Source organism: Nanorana parkeri, unplaced genomic scaffold (genome assembly GCF_000935625.1).
Source record: "Nanorana parkeri isolate BGI_ZX_2015 unplaced genomic scaffold, ASM93562v1 scaffold1167, whole genome shotgun sequence".
Taxonomy (NCBI): domain Eukaryota; kingdom Metazoa; phylum Chordata; class Amphibia; order Anura; family Dicroglossidae; genus Nanorana; species Nanorana parkeri.
In genome coordinates, this window is record NW_017307435.1 from 409,523 (window position 1) to 429,964 (window position 20,442).

At 43.7% G+C, this 20,442-nt stretch overlaps 1 protein-coding gene across 1 annotated transcript in view; it reads right to left on the reverse strand.

Moving 5' to 3' along the window:
* LOC108796767 (ETS translocation variant 3-like) overlaps positions 1-20,442 on the reverse strand; it is a 36,986-nt gene that overhangs the window by 4,070 nt on the left and 12,474 nt on the right. Inside the window, exons 2-4 of the mRNA XM_018568284.1 lie at positions 16,330-16,393; positions 12,591-12,828; positions 2,020-2,135 (exon numbers count right to left, since the gene is read on the reverse strand). Of these exons, the coding sequence (XP_018423786.1) occupies positions 2,020-2,135; positions 12,591-12,828; positions 16,330-16,375 (400 nt within the window). The 5' untranslated portion in view covers positions 16,376-16,393. The remainder of the gene's footprint in view (positions 1-2,019; positions 2,136-12,590; positions 12,829-16,329; positions 16,394-20,442) is intronic.

Below are 20,442 nucleotides of genomic sequence, written 5' to 3' on the forward strand. Positions count from 1 at the left end.
CCCCCCCACCCCCACATGGGTCCATTGGGGAGATTTCCACCCATAACAGGAAGTGGGAGGAAATCCCTCCAAATTGAGGGAAATCCCTAGTGGTCAGCAGGGTCACCAGAACCAGTGTCCATATTGGAAGATTTCCCATCTATTCCTGTTCTAATGACAACCTCAAAATTAGTTTTTATCTTTTTCACCGAGCAGTCATCAGGACAAACAGAAGGGGTAAATCTCTAACATGTATACAGACAGCAATATAAACCTGACAGAGGTTCTAATAGCTCTCCAATTCATCCAAAAAAAGTTTGGCCTTCAGTTGTACCGACAACGTTCTACTTAAAAGCAGCACCAGGCATGGCTACTTACTATTGCCGATTCTTTTTTCTACGGACAGAAACTTTTATACAAACTTATACATTTGGAAGCCATTGCGCAATACAAAGGTTTGACTACTTCCGTTCTCAGAAAGGTGTCGGAGAACTTCTGCTCTAACACTAACAGCAGAATTACAAAACCGGCAGCTTTTGGACACATTTGGTGCGGGTGGAGGAGAAGAAATGTTCACCATCTACGCTATCTAGCTCAACATATAGACAAGCTCCAGTCATTTTACATTTTGTTTCATTACGTGTTAATGAGGTCAACTGCACAGTGAACTTTGCCCTGCTCGAATCTTGTAAACTGCAGACAGACATTAATTTATGGTGAGCACCGAAACTGCTACATGCAGAGCTTACTAGAAGAACTGGAACGTGCAAATAGTGTCATTGGCCTTGAAAATTATTTCACCTCAGGCCTACCCACAACTAACCTCAGGTCCCTGAATTGATCCATCACAAGAAAGGACTAATAGCATGCAATGAAGAAGGGACAAGCACCCCAAGAGTGCTTCAAGAACTGCAGCCACTTTTTGCATATTAATGATTCCTGGGCTTTGTGGCTCCTGGGGAGCTATACAAGTATGTGACCATATGTAGGCAACGTTAAAAAGAAAATTTTGAGGCGAGTGATTTTCACTCAGCCTCATAATCTGAGCCGACCTGTGACAATGAAACTGTCACAGGTCGGCTCAGTAGATCGGGAAGTGAGCGAACACATACAGGCGTTCGCTCACTTCTCGATCCTGTGTCGGCAGAGAGCCGTGACAGGGGAGGGACTGGATTCCCCCCTCCCACGTCCGATCCTCCAGCGTTGACTGGCGAAACTGACAGGGAGGGGGCGGGTACAGCTGGCTCTGCCTTTAGATAGCAGGCTCTGCCTGTCACTCACGCAGCTGGGCGGATCCAGACATAATTGTTGGGATCTGTTCCGGCTGCGGTGTCTCAGTATACCGCGAGCATGTAGCTCGCGTTATACTGAGCTTTGGGTGACAGGAGAAAGCTAGTTTGTGTTCTCCCGTGGCCCTTAGGAGAACTATGTGGAAAAGCCCTGACCTCATAGTTCTCCTTTTAACTGCTTACTTACTTTAAGGCCCCTTTAGGCCGACATCACTGCTTCCTCCACATGCAGAGAGGATTACTTACGGAGTTCCGACAGGCCCGGCCTCAGCTGTTTATTGAAAGTCTGTGGTGGATGTCTATCTCCTGGCAGCACCTGCAAAGTACTGACACTACATCCCCACTGACTTCTACGGGGCTCGTCTCCCAGGTGGAAGGCGGAAATAGACGAGCCTCATAGAAGTCAATGGGGATGCACTGCACATGTCAACAGACTGGGTCAGTTAAAACTCAGTATGTATTCCTCTCTGCACAGGGAGGGAGCCATGAAGGCAGCTTAAAGGATAAGTGCACTTTTCCATGAAGTCCACCCAGAAACGTCAACATGAAATTTACGAGATTTAGAGAGAACATTTTATTCTTTAGTCAGAAGTGCTAAAATCCACTAGAATGTGCAACTGTAGGCCTGCAAATGAAATCCAAATTAAAAATATGAAACGGCAAGCAAATAAAAATCGAGAAAGCTGCATTGAAAATGATGTTCATGTAAATGTCAGTGATAAAAAATAAATAAAACAATGAGTAGGTTTACCATTGGGTCTGATGTTGATGAAAGGATAATTGGGCATAACCAGCTTGTTGAAGTTGAATTTATAGGTGAACCTCTTCCCCTTTGTTTTATGCAGGATCCTTTTATTGTAATAATATCTGAAATGATGAAGAACAACATGTTAGCAAGCTGACAACAAAGTGAGGATGGCGAAAGTGGACGGCAACCAATGTGGCTTTTGAGGCCAGCCACGGCTGAAACCATCAGAGGTGCCCACTGAACGAAAAAAAAAAAAAAAGGAAATTTCTTTTGTATAGAGCCGAATGTAGATTTCCTCAAGACCAAGCCAACAAATATTGGATAACACAAAGCACTTAACAGCTCAAATAATTAACATGTCACAGGCTTAAAAAGGGGCCAAATAGAAGTGACTGGTGCTTACCACCAGACTGGGCCTAGCAGCAAGAACACCCACCCCATACGCAGGAAAATAGAGGTGCTCGTGAATGGTACAACCAAGATTCTCATACCAACACTGGAATGCTTAGGCTCAGGAAAATTGGGACATACATTTTATACATCACACTCTACTTTCACTACAAAGACAAACAGAACCTAAACCTGTAATGATTATTGCTCAACAAGCTATACTTTAACATGTTGTAATGGATACAGCACCCGGGACATAAACTCGTGTCTAATGAAATGTATCCCATGTCCTGCTGCTCACTATAGAAATCTTCCCTCCACTGACATTGGATACTCCCTACATCACTGATCTTCCGGCACTGTAGGGGTTAAGATCAGTGACTGCAACCGAGACACTGGCAGTGCTCGCCCTCTGCTTCCGCCTCGCTCACACAGAACTTGTAATTATTTTCCAGAGTGCAAAATGCTCTTTGATTGGAGGGGCGGCAGGTGAATGACAGGATCCACCTGATCCAATCACAGGGCTCTTTGTAGTATTCTTTTCCAGAATGCAAGCTATGACTGGGCGAGAGAGGAAGGGGAGGGTGAGCGGCAAAGTTAATTCAGTCGCAGCTGATCTTAACCCAGTCAAAACATTCCATAATGTAATCAGGAAATTGATGAATGCGGGTCAAAATTTATTTTGATTTTAACATTCAAATTTGTAATGAAGGACGAAAACCACATTCACCTTTCATTTTCCATTTTGCTCCTTCATTTTGTTTTCATCACTACGGTCAAAAGAAATTTTTTTATTTGACCCCATTAAGTATTTAAAGAAAAGAAAAAATTGTATATAGACTATATAAAGGGTTTTTTGTTTATTAAGGTGCAATATAAAATCTACAAAATCTATTCTCATATAAATGATTTGAACATGTATTGCACATCTCCTGCTGGCCCATACGCCATCTCTCCCATAGATAGACTTGAAGCAACATGGGCTGTGTCCCCATGCAGGAGACTGTCCTGAGATGTACATGTGTAATCTTTAAACAATGTTGAGAATACCAAACGCTCTGTAAATACTATATCCTCTGTTGGGGGAACCAGCAGGGGACGTATATTGAGCACTTTCGGCAGTTATCAAAAGATTTTTGATAGGGATGTCCCAATACCGATGCTAGCATCAGAATCGGGCCCGATACAGGGCATTTTGACAAGTACTTGTCAAAATGCCCCGATGCCTAGCGCCAAAGCTTGCGCTAGGGTTTTTTTCTTCATACTTACCTCGCCGATCGTCGCGTCACTGCTGCTCCGGTGGGCGGCGCTCCGAGCGGGGTCATCTGGCAGTCGCCGGGTCCTAATTTAGGTGGCCGGAGACTGATGGACATCCCTAATTTTTGATTACATGTAAATAGACCTTTGCAGTGTTGGATGAGTTACAATCACAAATAGCTGATAATGCGCTTTGGAGCCGGTCTTGTGCTGTGTTCGGGGGCTCCACATAGTGAATGGGATTTGTCAGTTGCGGTTACTGAGGGAGAGAGAACACACACACACGCATCCTGGAGAAGCCCAAGAGCGAAACACGTCTAACCAAAGTTACAAAAATCAGCGGGTCACAACGACTAGAAAGGAAAACTGCTTCAAGACGACAACAGGACAGCCAGTTATTCTTTTTCCTTTGTCATGTACACTTACCTCTTCTGTACAAGATATGACTCCTTATTTATATAGGGGTGTGACATGGGTTTTATCTGAGGATTTTACTTGCTTTCATTGGATTTCAAAAAAGTTCAAATCATCTTTTATACGATAATATATTTTGTAAACTTCTATTGCACCTAAAAATAAAAACCTTTCTATACAGCTTATAACCATAGTTTAGGGGTGGTGGAACATGCTTTTCCTTTAAAATGACACGTTCCTGATGAGACTTTTTGGTAATGTTAGTTATTAAAATAATTAAAAAAACCCTCAGCAAAACACAAAAGAACATTCAATAAAGCATTTTGTTCTGAACGAAATTGTGACTGTGTATAGCCAGCTTAACTTGCTGCTAAAAATAATCCTGCTGGCTCCAAGATTGGACAGACTGGCTCCCAATTTCTATAATAATTTGGCCATCGCTGGTTAAAAAAGACATAAGGGGGACTGCGAGTGCTTTACAGCATGCAGATGCCTGTTCCAAAATCTTATGGCAAATGGTCAAAGCAAAGGCATGCGATGACTGGAATCCACATGACAGGGTCTCTATCACTAGTTCCCAAGGTTTTGTGTGGACGTTACAGTTTAGGGAGAGCTCCACTTAATTACATAATTCCTCAAGAAGTAATATATTCTTAAACATGGCTAACAAGTCAGTGGGGAGGTGCTCTGACTCGGAGCACACTGAACTCTGATGCAACTTGATGCATATCTACACAGTAAAAAGACAAAGTCCACACACCCATTGTGGCAAGACAGATACCAAGACTAGCCAACTAATACTGGAAGGAAGAGGAAGCCGCCTGTTGCTGGATGCTATCAGCTATAAACATTTGTGATTACAAAGGCCAGAGGCTGCTTAGACCGCACTCATGCAGCTTCATACACACACGGCTAAATCCGGTCCATAGCTTTGCTTTTCACTCTATAGACACAGAAAGCAGCCTGGAGGAAACACAGAGCCGGTTACACAGTACATTTCCCATACTTACTTCAATAGAAACCTGCCAGGAGAGCAGTGCGGATGCCGTTAATGCCAACTTGATTTTAAAAATGCACGTTTCAAGGTTTCATCCTTATCCTTGCTTTACTACTGACCAAGTGACCTGGAAACAGCATGCAACCAGTACATGCAGAACCCCCAACCTGCATGCTATGTGCAGGATCACAGACTAGCCAAGTAAGAAAAATGACAGCCATGGAGCACCTTCAAAAACAAGTCGACAGTGGCAACTCACACATTTCTACCCTGACCAGTTTTCCCTGAAGTGGGACTGAAAAAAGCACTCTACTGGTGAAATGAAAGGCTTTGCTTGTTACAAACAACCTCTGTACAGAACAGATGTCACATTTTTGCTCATTTTCCTGCACAGTTTGCCAAAATATAAAACAAAGTCTGCACATGCATGATGGAAAATATCTCAACCCAATGGCCTATTTTGTCACCTTACTCCACCTTTGTAAGAACATTGATTTATTATGGGCTCCCTTCTCTCCGTTTGTACCCTTTGAGAAGACATCTTCCCTTCCTCTCACTTCCTCCCTTTCCTATCCCCAGCAACTCTCACAGGTATGTGTCTAAAGAAGCATATGTGTACTACAGGACACACTCCCACTGCTGCCTACAAGCGTGCATGCTCACAGCATTCCTGCACATAAAGTGAACAAATCCTAGGACCGCCAACTGACAGCAAGCGAGTATGGGGTACTTACTCCAGTTCAAGTTGGCCAGGTCAGTTTGGAGTGGTGCACCCATGGCTATACTGCTCACTGTATTGTATCTATAAAAGCAGTGTTGTCACCCTAGCCAGGGAAGTATATTAGAACTACAGAACACCTACCACCTTGCAGTGGGACTGCCCCAGCACTACATGGTTGAACTGCTCAATTAGGTCTAGGGTACCTAGGTTAAGCAGTTTTACTTATCTGATCCCTACTCCCCTGCAGCTGGGGCTCTCCTCATCTCTCCTATGCTACAGCTTATAGACTGTGTCCAAGTACATAGTTACATAGTATTTGAGGTTGAATAAAGACATTAGTCCATCAAGTCCAACCTATTAGGCACCTCGGTTCACAAAATTAATTTGTTCCACGATTCTGGTCGCGAACCGAATCAAATACTGCATGTGCTAAAAAGCACACATAAAAGCTTCACAGCAAGTGTGCACAGGTCCGTCTGCGGGGAAGGTGGCTGCAGTCATGGTAGTCACCCGATATGGAGTTCGCAAACGGAAGCAACATTTTGCCAAAACTTTCTGTTCGCGTACAGAAGCGTTCGTGAACTGAGGTACCACTGTATATTGCAGGGCTATGTGCCCTGCACTACATGTGATGACGCCAGTGGGCGTCCGGACTGCCGGTGCATAGGGGCAGAAGAGGCTGCATATGTCTGTTTTGGAGCCTGGAAGCAGTGTAGACAAGTATGAGTCCTTTAGGCCCCGTTCACACCAGGGCGGATTTGTCTGCACTGAACCGCCGACATGAACGATCCCATACATTCCTATGGGGACCGTTCAAGCGATCGCTCCATGCAAACCGCCAGAAATGCTCCACAAGCCTTTTTCCGCGCTGATCAACATGGATTCCATACAGATTTGAACTGAAACATGCTGATTAGCGAGATTTTAATTGCGTTTGAGCTCTAAATTGCGATTACATAGATTAAAAACGTTCAAAACCACCCTTTTAAAATTTGCACTGAAACACACCCGCCCTGGTGTCAATGGGGCCTTACCCAGGTTCCCTTCAATCTTGCAGTATGGGGGCAGCCCCCTCGCAAAAGGGAGGTTTTAGATTTCCCTGGAGATCGGCTACAAAGTCAGCAAATCCTAGATGTGCACGACAACCTGCAGATGTGTCACTTATAAGTTTGTCCCCTGAAGGGGTTACCAGAACTACTTTTCACTTAGTCTACAAAATGAGTCATTTGACTAGGGGTGTCTAAACTTATACTTTAACCTGAATATAATATACGATACCTAACTCAGCCTGCAGCAAATTCCTGTGCTTGCCGGCACCAACCAGTTTAAAAACTACTGAGAAAGAAAACACCTTCCTACATCCTTTCCTCTGTGGACATGACACATGCAAAGTCGGTGGGAGGAAATGTATCAGAATGTAAAAAAAGCATGCGTTTCTATGCTTGGGAGTCACGACTGCTGTACAACATCCAAGTACAAGGATGTTTGTTGCCCGGGTAGGGGACTGCACAGGTGGCTGTGGGGGAGGCATAGGTGGCAAACAGGAATGGATGCAGCAAACATTTGTATTCATCCCTGTAGCTGTGAAAGTCAGGAAATAATAATTCCAGACTATAATCCTCTCCTAAGAAGCACAACAAAACAATCCAAGTCTAACAGGAAAGCCTCATTCACCAAGGCATTGCAAAAAAATGCCTCTATATGGATGCGACACCAGTTAAAATGCATTAGAAGAGAACTATGAGGTAAGTGTTTTTCCCCCTAGTTCTCTTTAGGGTCATGGGAGGACATACTAGAGACCTCCCATGACCCAAAGCTCAGTCTATCGCAAGTTATTGCCCACGATATACTGTGAGCGCCGCAGCCGGGACGGATCCCGACATTACTGTTGAGATCCACCCAGCTGCATGAGTGACAGCTGGCTCTGCCTATCTAGAGGCAGAGCGAGCTGTGCCCGCCCCTCCGCCATCCGTTCCTCCAGTCAGCGCTGGAGGATTGGAGCGGGGAGGGGGGAATCCCTGCGGGCAGCGGTGACTGGCAGTCACTGCTGTCTGCAGGGAGACGATCGAGAAGTGAGCGGATCGGCTGCATGTTTATGCTCACTTCTCGATCGATAGAGCCAAGCCAACCTGTGACAGCTTCTTTGTCACAGTTCGGCTCTAACTATGAGGATGAGTGGAAATCTCACCTCAAATATCTCCTTTAAGTAAAGAGAATTCTGTGTGTCCAGAGTCAGTTTAGAAATGCTAAAGTAGCTAAAAAAAACAACACAAAAAAGGTAGGTATATCTAAAAGCAAAAGTAACGCGTTTCTAACTTTTAGCTGAGTAAGGCAGAAATGCATCAGTAATTTGTACAGATGCATGAGGAATAAAATTTGATTTTCTTTGGAAGATCATTGTGTGCCTGTTTAGCAACTTGAGACAATTACTCCAGATGACTGTTATCTGCACACCGCATCTGGATTACAAGGATGCATGCCAGAGGTGAGCTGTGCATTTTGCGTTTTTAGACATCTAAAACCAGGAGAAAGGGATATGGGAAGCATAAGGTTTGTTAAAATGGCTTGTGTTTGAATAACCTAAATGCAGGAGTGCTAGTTTGCATGCAGTCTAAAGTTAGCAGAAAATCCTTGGTGTTCACTGCCAGATACCCGTGTTGCCTATTACAATTGCAGCCCTAAAAGGAGATATATAGTATCTTGAATCCAATCTAATCCTTCTCATTCTAAGCCCTGATGAAGGTGTTGCTGCCCCTGAAACGTGTTAGCCGTTTTGTTTTTTAAATCAAATTGTGAAGACATTTTTGGACTCCCTTCACCTTTTGGTCAGGTGCCCTTTATTTCTGAACATCGAGTCACTTCTGGTCACCCAACAAGGGAAGTCTGTTTGGGAGCTGCCTTGCCAGGGCGCTCATTTGCAAACTCTCCTGCATCTGGATGATTTGAGTGAGCCCAAAAACCTCAGACTCTTAAAAAGGTGTTCCTTTGTATAAATATAAAGCAGTCAGCGGGTCCCAAAGCTTCCCCAATAAAAAGTACCTTTTTCTTAACATAACATTAAAAACCATTTGCTTCAAAGCTCCAGGAGGCTCACCGATTGACATATAGATCACATTCTACCAGTCTTATGGGGGCTACCAGAGCATCCCTCACTTACACAAATGTATCCTATGCCCAGCTATCCACCCTCAGTCCTGTAAAGCCTTTATTTTCAGATCATGTGGCCAATGTCTTGGCATTTGGTCACATGACTTACACTACAGAAAGTAAAGCAGCCATTAAGTTAGTATTTCTGCTCCTCTTATCAAATCATTAAACTCAGCACAAGGTTCAGGTTAGATAATACAACGTACTATTCAGCGGGTCCCTGGACCTGTACTAGGACTTGTCACGATAATAACGTGAACTTGCATTGAACACACACTACTGCTCCCACATAAAGTAAGGCTCGGCTACTCCGGCATTTTTAAAGAGGACCTTTACTAATACCTTTAAAATACCAACAAACACATTTAGAAACGTTTAGTAATGACAAACTACAAACGCATACTTCTAGATAATTGCCGGCTTTGTATTCTTTGCATCCATTATTTCCCTTTTCTTCTGACAGTGGCCATGTTTACTAAGGGCAGATTAGTAGCTCTTTTACTTCCTGGATTTATGGCACATGTGACCATGCACATCATCTCGGGAGGAAAATGCCTTTCTCTGAGATCTCCCGAGATTACAGATGAGATTTCCCAGCAATGCTCTGCTGATGACAAGGCAATCCTAGAGTGCATTGCTGTTCCAAACTGAAGTCATTTCACCCTTTCAAAAGCAGGGAGTGAATGCAAGTGTATTTTATAAATCACAGCATTTTACACCCGACATGTCTATGTTATTATTAAATCATGCATAGAGGAATGCATTGGTAGAGTTTGATTTTTTGAGTGTAAAGGTCCGCTTTAAGCAAATATCTTTAACCAGATTAGAAAACTCATGTATGGAACATTGAGAACAAGGAATATACTTAAATCTGACACCTGTGCCAGGAATTTAGCCTGGAGAAGACGCACCCAGTGTCATTATGTAAAGAACTGTCTGACTAATGGCAGGTCCTGTGATCAGCTTCACAGTCGAGCTGTTTACTGTTCCATACAGAGTAATCCGATTTTTTTGCACAGCAGTATCAGTTTCCCCATTTACCCAGCACTATCCATTACAGCTGAACTTCCAGTCTCAGGGTGGCCATAGCGAGCAATAATTGTAATTACGATGCTGCTTTTGGATCTGTAAAGATAAGCACCATTGTGGAAGTAAAAGAAAAAAAGCATGGTGTGCCACTGCTGGTGTCTTTGGCAATGCTAGTCGCCTGACTGATTCCTATCTAGGGCTGCAACAACTAATCGACATAATCGATTATAATCAAATTCTTTTAAATGCCAGGCCTAGAACAAGCATGCTGTAAATGTCACAATTATGGTTTGTGTTGATGGCACCAGTTTGAGACACTTCTGAGATCATTCAGAATTCATTGATAGGTGCATCTGTCATCCTGATCCGCTTCAAGCAAATGTTGTACTCATACAACCTTAAAAAAAAAAAACCATCCGATGTAAACTCTGCCAATGCTGCACTGAAATCCCAAGCAGGGTTATCCGCCCTGTCCAAGTTCCACTCTAGACTACAGAATGAGGAGATAGTGAGGTGTTCTGTAGTCCTGTCTTTGTGCGAAAACTCTCATTCTCCATAAAGTCTGGCGTAGAGTGCTGTCACCCTAGGACAGGAAGTGCATTACTGGCAGGATAACCAGAAAAACCCCCCCAAAACAAAACCCACACAAACAAAATAAAAGAACTAGAAAAAAGGTTGCCAATAGGAGGATACAGTTTGTTTTTCCTATAGTTCTAGCTTATCTCCACTTGAAGCAAAGTGACAGATAAATGTACCAGGATGCAAGATAAGATTCCTATACTTTTCACCCCTTCTAAAGTTTGCATTGGCACTGCAAGAGAGTGGGCAGACCGCTCAAAGAAAATTTGCTTCTGCTTTTATTTGAACTATATTATAGAGGAAATATAAGAATTCTAGCAGTCTCAGAATTGCTAGGAATCATGGAAGTTAACAGAATTCTCACTGAAGACACATCAAAAAACATATGGCTTCACTTGACGAAACCTAATTTGCATTTAGATCCTGAAGCATGTCTATTCAGGAACCGCTGGATGAAATCAGGAAGCATGCTTGAAATTGTGCAACATTAGACTGTTCTGGCGTGTGTCACTGCCGTCCTGGGATGTCAACAGCAACTCAATTAGGCAGCGTTAAGATATCTAAGAAACACTGCACAAAAACATACAAAAATAGTGATGTTTACATTCGCTGCTTTAGGGCAGAACACTCGACACACTTTGGGGGAGTTTAAAAACTTCTAGCAATAGTTTACGATTGTTAATTAGATTAAGATTCTGCTCACTTCCTTTTCCAGTGATTGCACAGGAAGTGAATGGACACTTCCCTTTTCCACCTCCAAATGCTGTCGCATAAGGGATTGTTAGTCACTGTGTGATAGCAATAAACGCTAAGTGAAGAAAAAAATAAAATAAAAAAAAAACCCTGTTATGTGCATGTGAATAAAAACGTGCTCGTAGGGCATGCACATGGATATAAATGATTGATTAAACCACGCATTGGGTATCGCGTCGCAAATGTCCGCATGAGAGCAATAATTCTAGGACCAATTTTTAATACCATAGTTTTTTGCCATTGCATGCAATTATATTGCTTGCAGGGCATGTGTGCGCAAAAATTAAGACAATGCTCTGGACAGCAAGTGGTAAAAAAAAAAAGAAGAGTGCAAGCTATCCCGACACACGGATTAACTGCTTGTTTTTGTATTGGGACCTGCACAAGACTGGTGCTCACAGCCTCTTCCCCCTCCTGTCCTTTAGATGCCTGCTGACTTCACCCATAGCCCTGCATTATATACAAGGACCCCCAGGAGCACTCCATGAGCAGGTGCGGAGGGGGCAGATAGGCGAGCAGCAACCGCCGTGGCAAAAAAGGTATTGGGTAAGTAAAAGTGCTTTACACCATACCCCTAGACATAAGTAAGCAGTTAAAAGGAGAACTATGAGGTCAGGGCTTTTCCCCATAGTTCTCCTAAGGGTCACGGAAGAACACAAACTAGCGTTCTCCCGTCACCCAAAACTCAGTATACCGCGAGCTACAGCTGGTATACTGAGACGCTGCAGCCGGGACGGATCCCGACAATACTGTCTGGATCCACCCAGCTGCGGGACTGACGCTGACTCTGCCTAACCAGAGGCAGAGCCAGCTGTGCCCGCCCCCTCCCCCATCCGCTTCGCCAGCCAGCGCTGGAGGACAGGGGAGGGCGGGAATCCTTGCAGGAAGCCGTGAGTGATAATCACGGCTCTCTGCAGGGATAGATGGAGAAGTGAGCGAGCGACGGTATGAGTTTGCTCCCTTCCCGATCTACTGAGCCGAACTGTGACAGTTTCTTCGTCACAGGTCGGCTCAGATTATGAGGCTGAGTGAAAATCACAATTCTCTTTTAACCCTTGCAGCAAGCACACTGTCACTTTGACCTCCATGGCTAAGGTGATGGGTCTCTTTAAAAGATTTTATGAATACTTAGCAAAAGTTAGGAAAGATCAGCTGAACTACTGGAAACCACTATCAATCATCCAATAAGCATTCACACCAACCTGAATGAGATTTGGCAAACAACCAGCATAAGGATCTAATACAACGGCCGTCACATCACAATGGTTCCACCCCTACAACTCTCACCTGAGTGCCCGGCTCAGCTTGTCATAATTCATCTGGGGTTTACACTTCCGCCGGCCCCACAGCCTGGCCACTTCATCGGGGTCCTTGATGACAAACTCGCCGTACTCCCCCTGTTGCCAGGCGATGACATGGCGGAACTCCTCCTTCTGCAGCAGCTCCAAGATGAAGTGCCACAGTTGGATCTGACGGGAGCCTGGGCTTGACTCTGCCTTGTATGCCCAGTCGGGGAAGTGATAACCTGAAGATTGTCAAAGAAATCAAATAAATGATAAAAAGAAAAAAAAAAAAAAAAAAAAAAAAAAAGAAAAAAAAAAAAAGAAACAGGACAAATGACTGCAAAAGAAATGATCAGACAGAAAACATGGGAAACTAAAAAGACATTTAAGCAGAACACACAAAGAAAAAAATAAGAAGAAGAGCAGAGATAGATTAGAATTGCCAGCATTAGACGGAAGCACCAACTTACACATAAAAGAACATGGAGACACTGCCTGCAGACAATGCCGTTCCAGCAACAGAAGACTGAAGAGTGTTAAGTACATACAACTGAATTATACACAGAGGTAAGTAGGACATTACGGGTGCACTGTTAGAACACAGAATCCGGATGAGCAAAGCAACAATTTACAGGGGAAAAAAAAAAAAAAACAACAGACAGCTCTCCATGACAAATAGGGATTTCCCACAGATAATTATTTCATCATGGCTACTGATCTGATCTTCATAAATATGGGTCACAGTTCCTCAAGTGTCTGAAGAATGCACAGTTCCCGGTACTCAGAGCAGCTAGATGTACCCTTTCATACTCCCACAATGCACAGGGAGAAAGAATGAACCTTGATTGCTTGCTATGGGAAGAAGGAACCACATTCCCCGGTGCAGCTTTGGTAAACCAGCTCGGATTTGGAAAAATGAATCAAATTTCTAGACTTCAAGTTGGTAGAAGGGAACACCCAGTTGCAAACAGAATGCAAAGTTAGCCTATCACACCACTGCTAGATGGAAGGGGTTTAGACCCCAAGTACTGTATGGCCTCATTCACACGAGAAGCCGCCATGCACAGCTCCATGCACGGCCGTATCGGGCAGCGTCCGTACTCGTACACTGTCAGGATGGATCCCGTCTGCGTCCAAGCCGGGACATCTGCACCCATACGGACCTGCACTTGGGGTGAGCGTAGGGTGGCGTACTCCCATAGAGAAGTACAGGGGCTGCGTACTAACCACACGCAGCACCTGTCCTTCCCGGGAGCTGCCCAATACGGCTGTGCACGCCACACAGAGCTGTACGCGCCGGCTTTTTCTCAGGTGAATGAGGCCTATATGTAACAAATCCCAACAACCCCAATTCCCATAAGGAAATAGGCGAGTTAAATTGCAGGAGCCCTCATCAACATTGGTCACAGAGTTTAGAAGACTGAATTGGTATAGGTGGTAGAATAAGACATCTGAAGTCTGGTTCAGATTCTGGCATAGTTCTGCCCAATGTCTGTATCTCATAAAACATTAGTTAAGACTCATCTATGTATCGACCATGTGACCTGTGATGTCACCTGATGGGACAGGAAGCAAAACGTTACTGTTCAGCAATGGCCTCCTACAGCGTCTCATAAAATTTGGCAGCCTATGGTCAGTATCTCGGACAGTCATTTCTATAGCATGACAAAACATTTTTTTCCCAACCTGGAATGGCAGCAGAAAGTTCTAGGTAGGTTTGCCAATACAAGCTCTGCCTAGGCTAGGACTGTTGTCATTGGAACAAGTCTACACAAACGGACCCATTCAGACCATTCAGCAACGGACGGAACCCGGAAGAAAGATGCCGGCATCGGCCGGAGGACACAGCGTGGCTCGTAGGCAGAAGGTAAGTGAAGCGCTGTGTAATCGAGTGTGGCTCGGGGTTACCGCTTTTGGTACTGAAAACAACATCAAGTCACTCGGGAATAACGCCAAGAAGGTTAATAGTGACTAGCTATGCAGAATCTATCAAAAAAGACCCTTCTGAAAAACAAGCAAGCTTGCATCAAGCCAACTTGCTCATATAGGAGGGTGTACTACATTACACACAGACAATAGGGAAAACCTTGAAAACCCATCCCGACCATTAGACCCTCCAAGGTTGTGGAGGTGCCAACATACATATGAATGTTTCCCAAGCCAAAAAAAAGGCTGTTGGAAGGAACTTTCATCATTCAAGTTTTTATAAAAGGCGAGCAACCCCTTTAAGATCAGTTAATCTGTCACAGCCAGTTTCATGTGACAGAATAGGATGACTGGATACTTCAATTGTGTAGCTTCAGTAATGACTCACTGATTTTTTTTGTTAAATGAAATTACATTTGTGGTCTCAGACACAAATGAAAGTGCTATCACCAACACCAGGCCACACCATCAAAGACATCGTAACAGAGCACAGGAGACGAATGTGCAAAAAAAACTGGAAAAAGCAGCTTCAACGAAAGCAAAGAGGCAACGTGTAGAAAAAACCAGCAAGAAAAGGACATAAATACGAAAGCGGAGGAGGAATGCAGGTACACACGTTTGCAGTTAAATTGGAAGCTGTGTTATGATCACATTAAATAAAATTCATAACCCTTCCTGTAAAGCCCATTTCAACTAAATGAAAAATCTAGACTAGGCTAAACACTTCTGTGGAGTCCTGGGTCAATAGGAGACCTGTGTAAAACCTAGATTTTGGAAGAAATCCCAGGAAAAAGTTGGGCTGCACATTGAGGTCATCACTGGATTAGAAGACTTTATTCAAGCGCCACACAATTTCACTTTAGCTCACTCGGACGCATTCAACTCTGTATGGCTTGAATACATTGGTTTTTAACCCAGTGATAACTGGTGTGCAGCCCAACTTTTTCCCTGGACTGTGTCAGAGCAAAGGAGTGCACCCCAGTGTTGGGCTTTCTTTTGTATGACCACTGGAGGCCATGATGGAGCTCTGAGATGCTGATGCTATAATATGTAAGGTGTATTTTCTTCAACCTACAACATCTGTCACAAGAGTATTATGGAACTGGCCACTGTCCAACTTCTGGAAATACTAGTTGCATGGAGAACTTAGCATTAATATGCTCCATATTTCTTTCATGATGGGTGTACTTAACCCTCATCCTAAAAACTGAACCCAAAGTTTAACCTAAAGCCCAAATACCTAAGATCCTAAGATGCAGAAAGCATCTTGTTCTGGGTCAGCGACTCCAAGTATTGAAACCACAGCCAGGAACTTGCAGCCTATGTATAGCTCAGCGTATGGTTTCATTCATACCAGGGGTAGCACACCTGCGGCCCTCCAGCTGTGGTGAAACTACAAATCCCATGATGCATCCCTCTTCGGGAGTCATGTCTGTGAGAATCTTGCAATGCCTCATGGGATTTGTAGTTCCACCACAGCTGGAGGGCCGGAGGTTTGCGACCCCTGATTTATACACCAGTGCTGCATCCAAGAGTATTAAACAACAGTAACAAAGCCAAGGTTAAAACATACAGAAATGTAAAAACAAATTCAAAAAACACGTTTTTTTTTTTCACAAGGCACCTGCAGCCCTGAGCTTCTTTTTAATGGACATAATTGCAGGCTATTTTACGGAGGTCACAACATCTGCGGGCGTTCTGCAGATAAGCCAGTAAACAGCACAGTGCGGGTAAGTCAAACTAGTAAACAGTATATAAATTACAAACATGAACCCTAACCTATTCTTTACTACATGACAGGAGAGTAAGTAACTTACCACCCCCTCCTTTAGGCTTTTCAACAATACTGCAACCAGTTTTCATTGTTCCTCTTCCTGCTGACTGTAAAGCAAAAAAAGGGAATAATGATTATAAAACAAACACAAAAACAAAAGAAAAAACAGACAGACAAATCCATTAAACTAAATTAGGAAGTGATATAATCAAACTACTTTAGAACTACTTATCAAAAAGACATTTTTCACTTTTTATTGGGCCTTGATATCGGTACACGCCTTATATTGGGGATGCTCACTGGTCTATTATATGCCTTACATTACTCACTTAAAAATGTTCATACACTTTGTTGTTGTATTTTTCTTACATTTGTCAATAAAAATTATGGAATTTCAAAAAAGAAAAGTATCCATGCATAATTTTATAGATGTTCCCTAAAATCAGGCAGTAATATTATGGACACCTGAAAAAAAAACCCCTCCGGATGTAAACAAAGGAAGAGAAGACTCGATACAGAATGATCATGTGACTGCAGTTTTAGGGGCCCTTACACCACATCATCTCCAGACCAGATTGTTTCTGGATTCAAAATGCATTATAATATATCCCTATGCTATTTCTGGCCTCTGTTGACACCAGCGCAGTCCGTTCCAGACCAGACAAATACTGCACGTCTCATTTTGTCTGGTCTGGAAAACACTGGAAATGCAGGCAGATCACACCATTTTCCAGACCAGATCTGGTCCAGAAAATGGTGTGAACCTGCCCTTAGCTAATTTTTTGCTCCAGTAATCAGTGTGCGTTTAACAGGCTTTAAAAACTGCCCATAGCAAATACTCTTATTCAAGTGTGTAGGGCAGAATAACCGGTTCCTAAGGTACTAAGAACAGTCATTTTATTCAAACTTGGATGGCTTTTGTACTCCAAATCATCTTATCAACATAGTAAAAGGCAGCCTGGCTGAGTTCAAGACATTTTACTGCCATTATATTTCTAGATTAATCTCATATCTTCATACACTTCCTGACCTTACTGGAAAAAAACAAAACCACTAGAACATATGGAAAATGTATCAAAGTTGGGAAAGATCTATGAAGAGTTGAAACAAAACACACACAAGTTCAGCGCTCGAGCCCCACTACAGGTGAGAAATACTGGAGAGATCTGTGGGTGACCCCTTTGTCTCGCAAACAAAAGGAAATGGCTTACGCATTTCCTTCCTTGCGGTCGTAGCTGCAGAAAGCATTGTGCCGTTCACCCTCACCCCCCTACTAGTCAAGCCATGATCTCACAGCTATCCTCTTCCAGAATGACCCATCACTGGGAGAGAAGAAATGCTGGAAGCAAATATAAACTTTGCGCTAATAGCTGTGAATCAAGAGGCATACACGAACGCAAAAGGTTTCTTTTTTACGAAGCTATATTTGTTTGCAATATATCATTACTAGCTGCCATGCCATATACCAAATCGGTGACCCACCACGTATTACAGAACTTGCCAAGATCCATTTCATTAATTCCACACTGGAGTTCAGAACTAAGCACTAAGAACTTTTAGTGCCCAGGTTCAAACACCTCCAAGAATACCATCTATAGGAAGGTGTACATTTTCTCTACATCGGCATGGGTTCATGGAGCAGGCACCTCCAACTGTCTGCTTAAATCCTATAGATTTCATTAGTGTCTGGGTGTCCTCAAAACCCAGGGAGAATAGAATTCAAATAATTACCAAAGTTTCCGTGATAGAGCTCTGGTCCACCCAATTCCATCGCTACAACCTCCTACTGGCCAGCGAGTTTGGCCATAGCTCTCAAAAGGCAAATAGAAAGGCACAGCAGTCAGGAGGATGGTCAGCCGTGAAGTATGGAACCAACAGATGACATGGCCTAGGAAGCTCTGGAGGTATTCCATGACAAGACCATTAGTCAAATCTGCTTTAAAAAGATAACTAAAGCCAAAAAACTTTTTTTGGCGATTATACTCCTTTTGACCCAAAAGAGAACCATTTACTAAATGTACTCCTTTGACCCAAGCGCGGCATATAGCAGGCTACTGCCGGCTATTTGCTGACAACGTAGAGCCATGCTGCAACTGGGAAAGATCCTGAAAATATTGTATACATCCACCCCACTGCCTAAATGACAACTGGCTCTGCCTCTCTAGAGCCAGAGCCAGCTAGGGGGGGAATCCCTGTGGGGAGCGGTGTGTCACTACTCTGTAGTGAGAAGTGTGAGCTGAGTAATCAGTCGTTTGTGTTTGCTCAGCAGTCAATCTATAAAGCCTGCATGTGACTTCTGCAGTGTCACACGCTGACTCAAGCTATTGGGAAAGGTACATTTAACTCGCCCAACAGTTCTTCAAGGACACCCAGTATCTGACATTCACATAGTGTCGGATATTGAAGAATCTTTAGCCAGCAGTATTTTGTGAACACAGAAAAGATTGCTGGAGAAGGGCGGTAGGTTTTAAAGAGACTTCATTTCCATACAGCATTTCTATTTTTAAAACGGGATTGCCTTATAAGAGGGCGGGACAGGAGATCCTTTTAAACTCTCGTCAACTCTAGCCTCATATTATATACGAGGGTCAATCAGAAAGTCTGGAATTTGAGGTCTTTTAGGGCAGTGGTTCTCAACCCGTATAACCTCAGGACCCACATTTGTCCTTGGTCATTAAGTCATGACCCAAGTGGTACGGCAATGGAACGCACGGCATTGCGGTACTGTGCGTTCCGATTGCAGGGCAATAGACCTGCGGGTGGGAGGTGCATTTGGGGTGCCATAGAAATAAATGGCAATGCACTTCACACCAAAATGCGTGGTAGGTGCGATTGCGAAGTACAGTGTGTTAATCTCACGGGACTGTGCGATTAACGCACTGTACTAGTGTGAAAGGGCCCTCAAAAACACACAACCACAGACACTCTCACACACACTCCCAAAAAATATTTTTTGTTCTTTAACCAGTTGACATCCGCGGTGTTAAACCCCCTTCCCATCCAGGCCATTTTTCAGTATTCAGCGCTGCGGTACTTTGACTGACATTTATTCCGTCATGCAGCGCTGTACTGAAATGAATTTTATACCCTTTTTTGGGGACAGATAGAGCTTTCTTTTGGTGGTATTTATTCACCACTGGGGTTTTTATTTTTTTATATATGAAGGAAAAATTACAGATTTTTTTAAAAAAAAAACAGTTTCCCCTATATTAAATTCTAAAACATTTATAATTTCCCAATTTTTTGGTAAAATATAAAAGACGGGGTCTAGTCGGGTAAAGAGACACTAAACATGTCAAGCCTTAACCACCCAGTCTCCCTACCTTATGAGAACCGGAGTGGATCCTTGGCCTGGGGTCCGGTGTGGGCTGCTGTGGTGTAGCTCCATCCTTATGTGCATTGCTTGTACAGCGCCCTTGCACGCCCTGTAGAGGTGCAGAGAGCCAGAATGTTACATCACACCGGTCCAGGCACCTCTACAGGACATGCGAGGGAGCTGTAAGCAATGCACATATGGATGGAACCCACCCCACCTCAAGCTGACACTCGCGCCGGGCAGCATATTTTGAAAGACTGCCTGGTGCATGAACTGACACTGTTGCGCTAGGGGGAGACTGAGGAGCCTCTCAAATAGAAAAGTGGAAGGCACATGGGGACCCACTGAACACAGGGTCGTGACCCATTTTTGGGTCTCGACCCACCAGTTGAGAACCAAGGTTTTAGAGTGACTGTGAATGTTCATGTACCATGTTATAGAGGTGTCCTTACCCCACGAATGTATGCTTTTCTTTTTTATCTCCAGCCAAAACAACGAGCTGTAATTGAATTTCTGGTGAAAGAAATTCCATTACAGGAACTCCATAAATCGGCTAAAGTATGTTTATGGGGACGCTGTGCATTAGCAATGTGCGGCGTTGGGTAAAGATTTAAGCTAGGTTCACACCTGCACTACACCGTGGGACACGCGTCCTGGGTGTGGTGCGGTCCTGCATAATGCAGACAGCGATTGCTGCGCGGCCTCATTGATTTCATTGGGGTGACATCCGCGTGGCAATATGCAGAAAAAAAAAGGTACAAGTACCTTCTTTTTGTGATACACGACGCGCGACTGTTTTAGTGTTTGTGTTCGGAAGCATGGGCGGAATGGCGGCAGGAA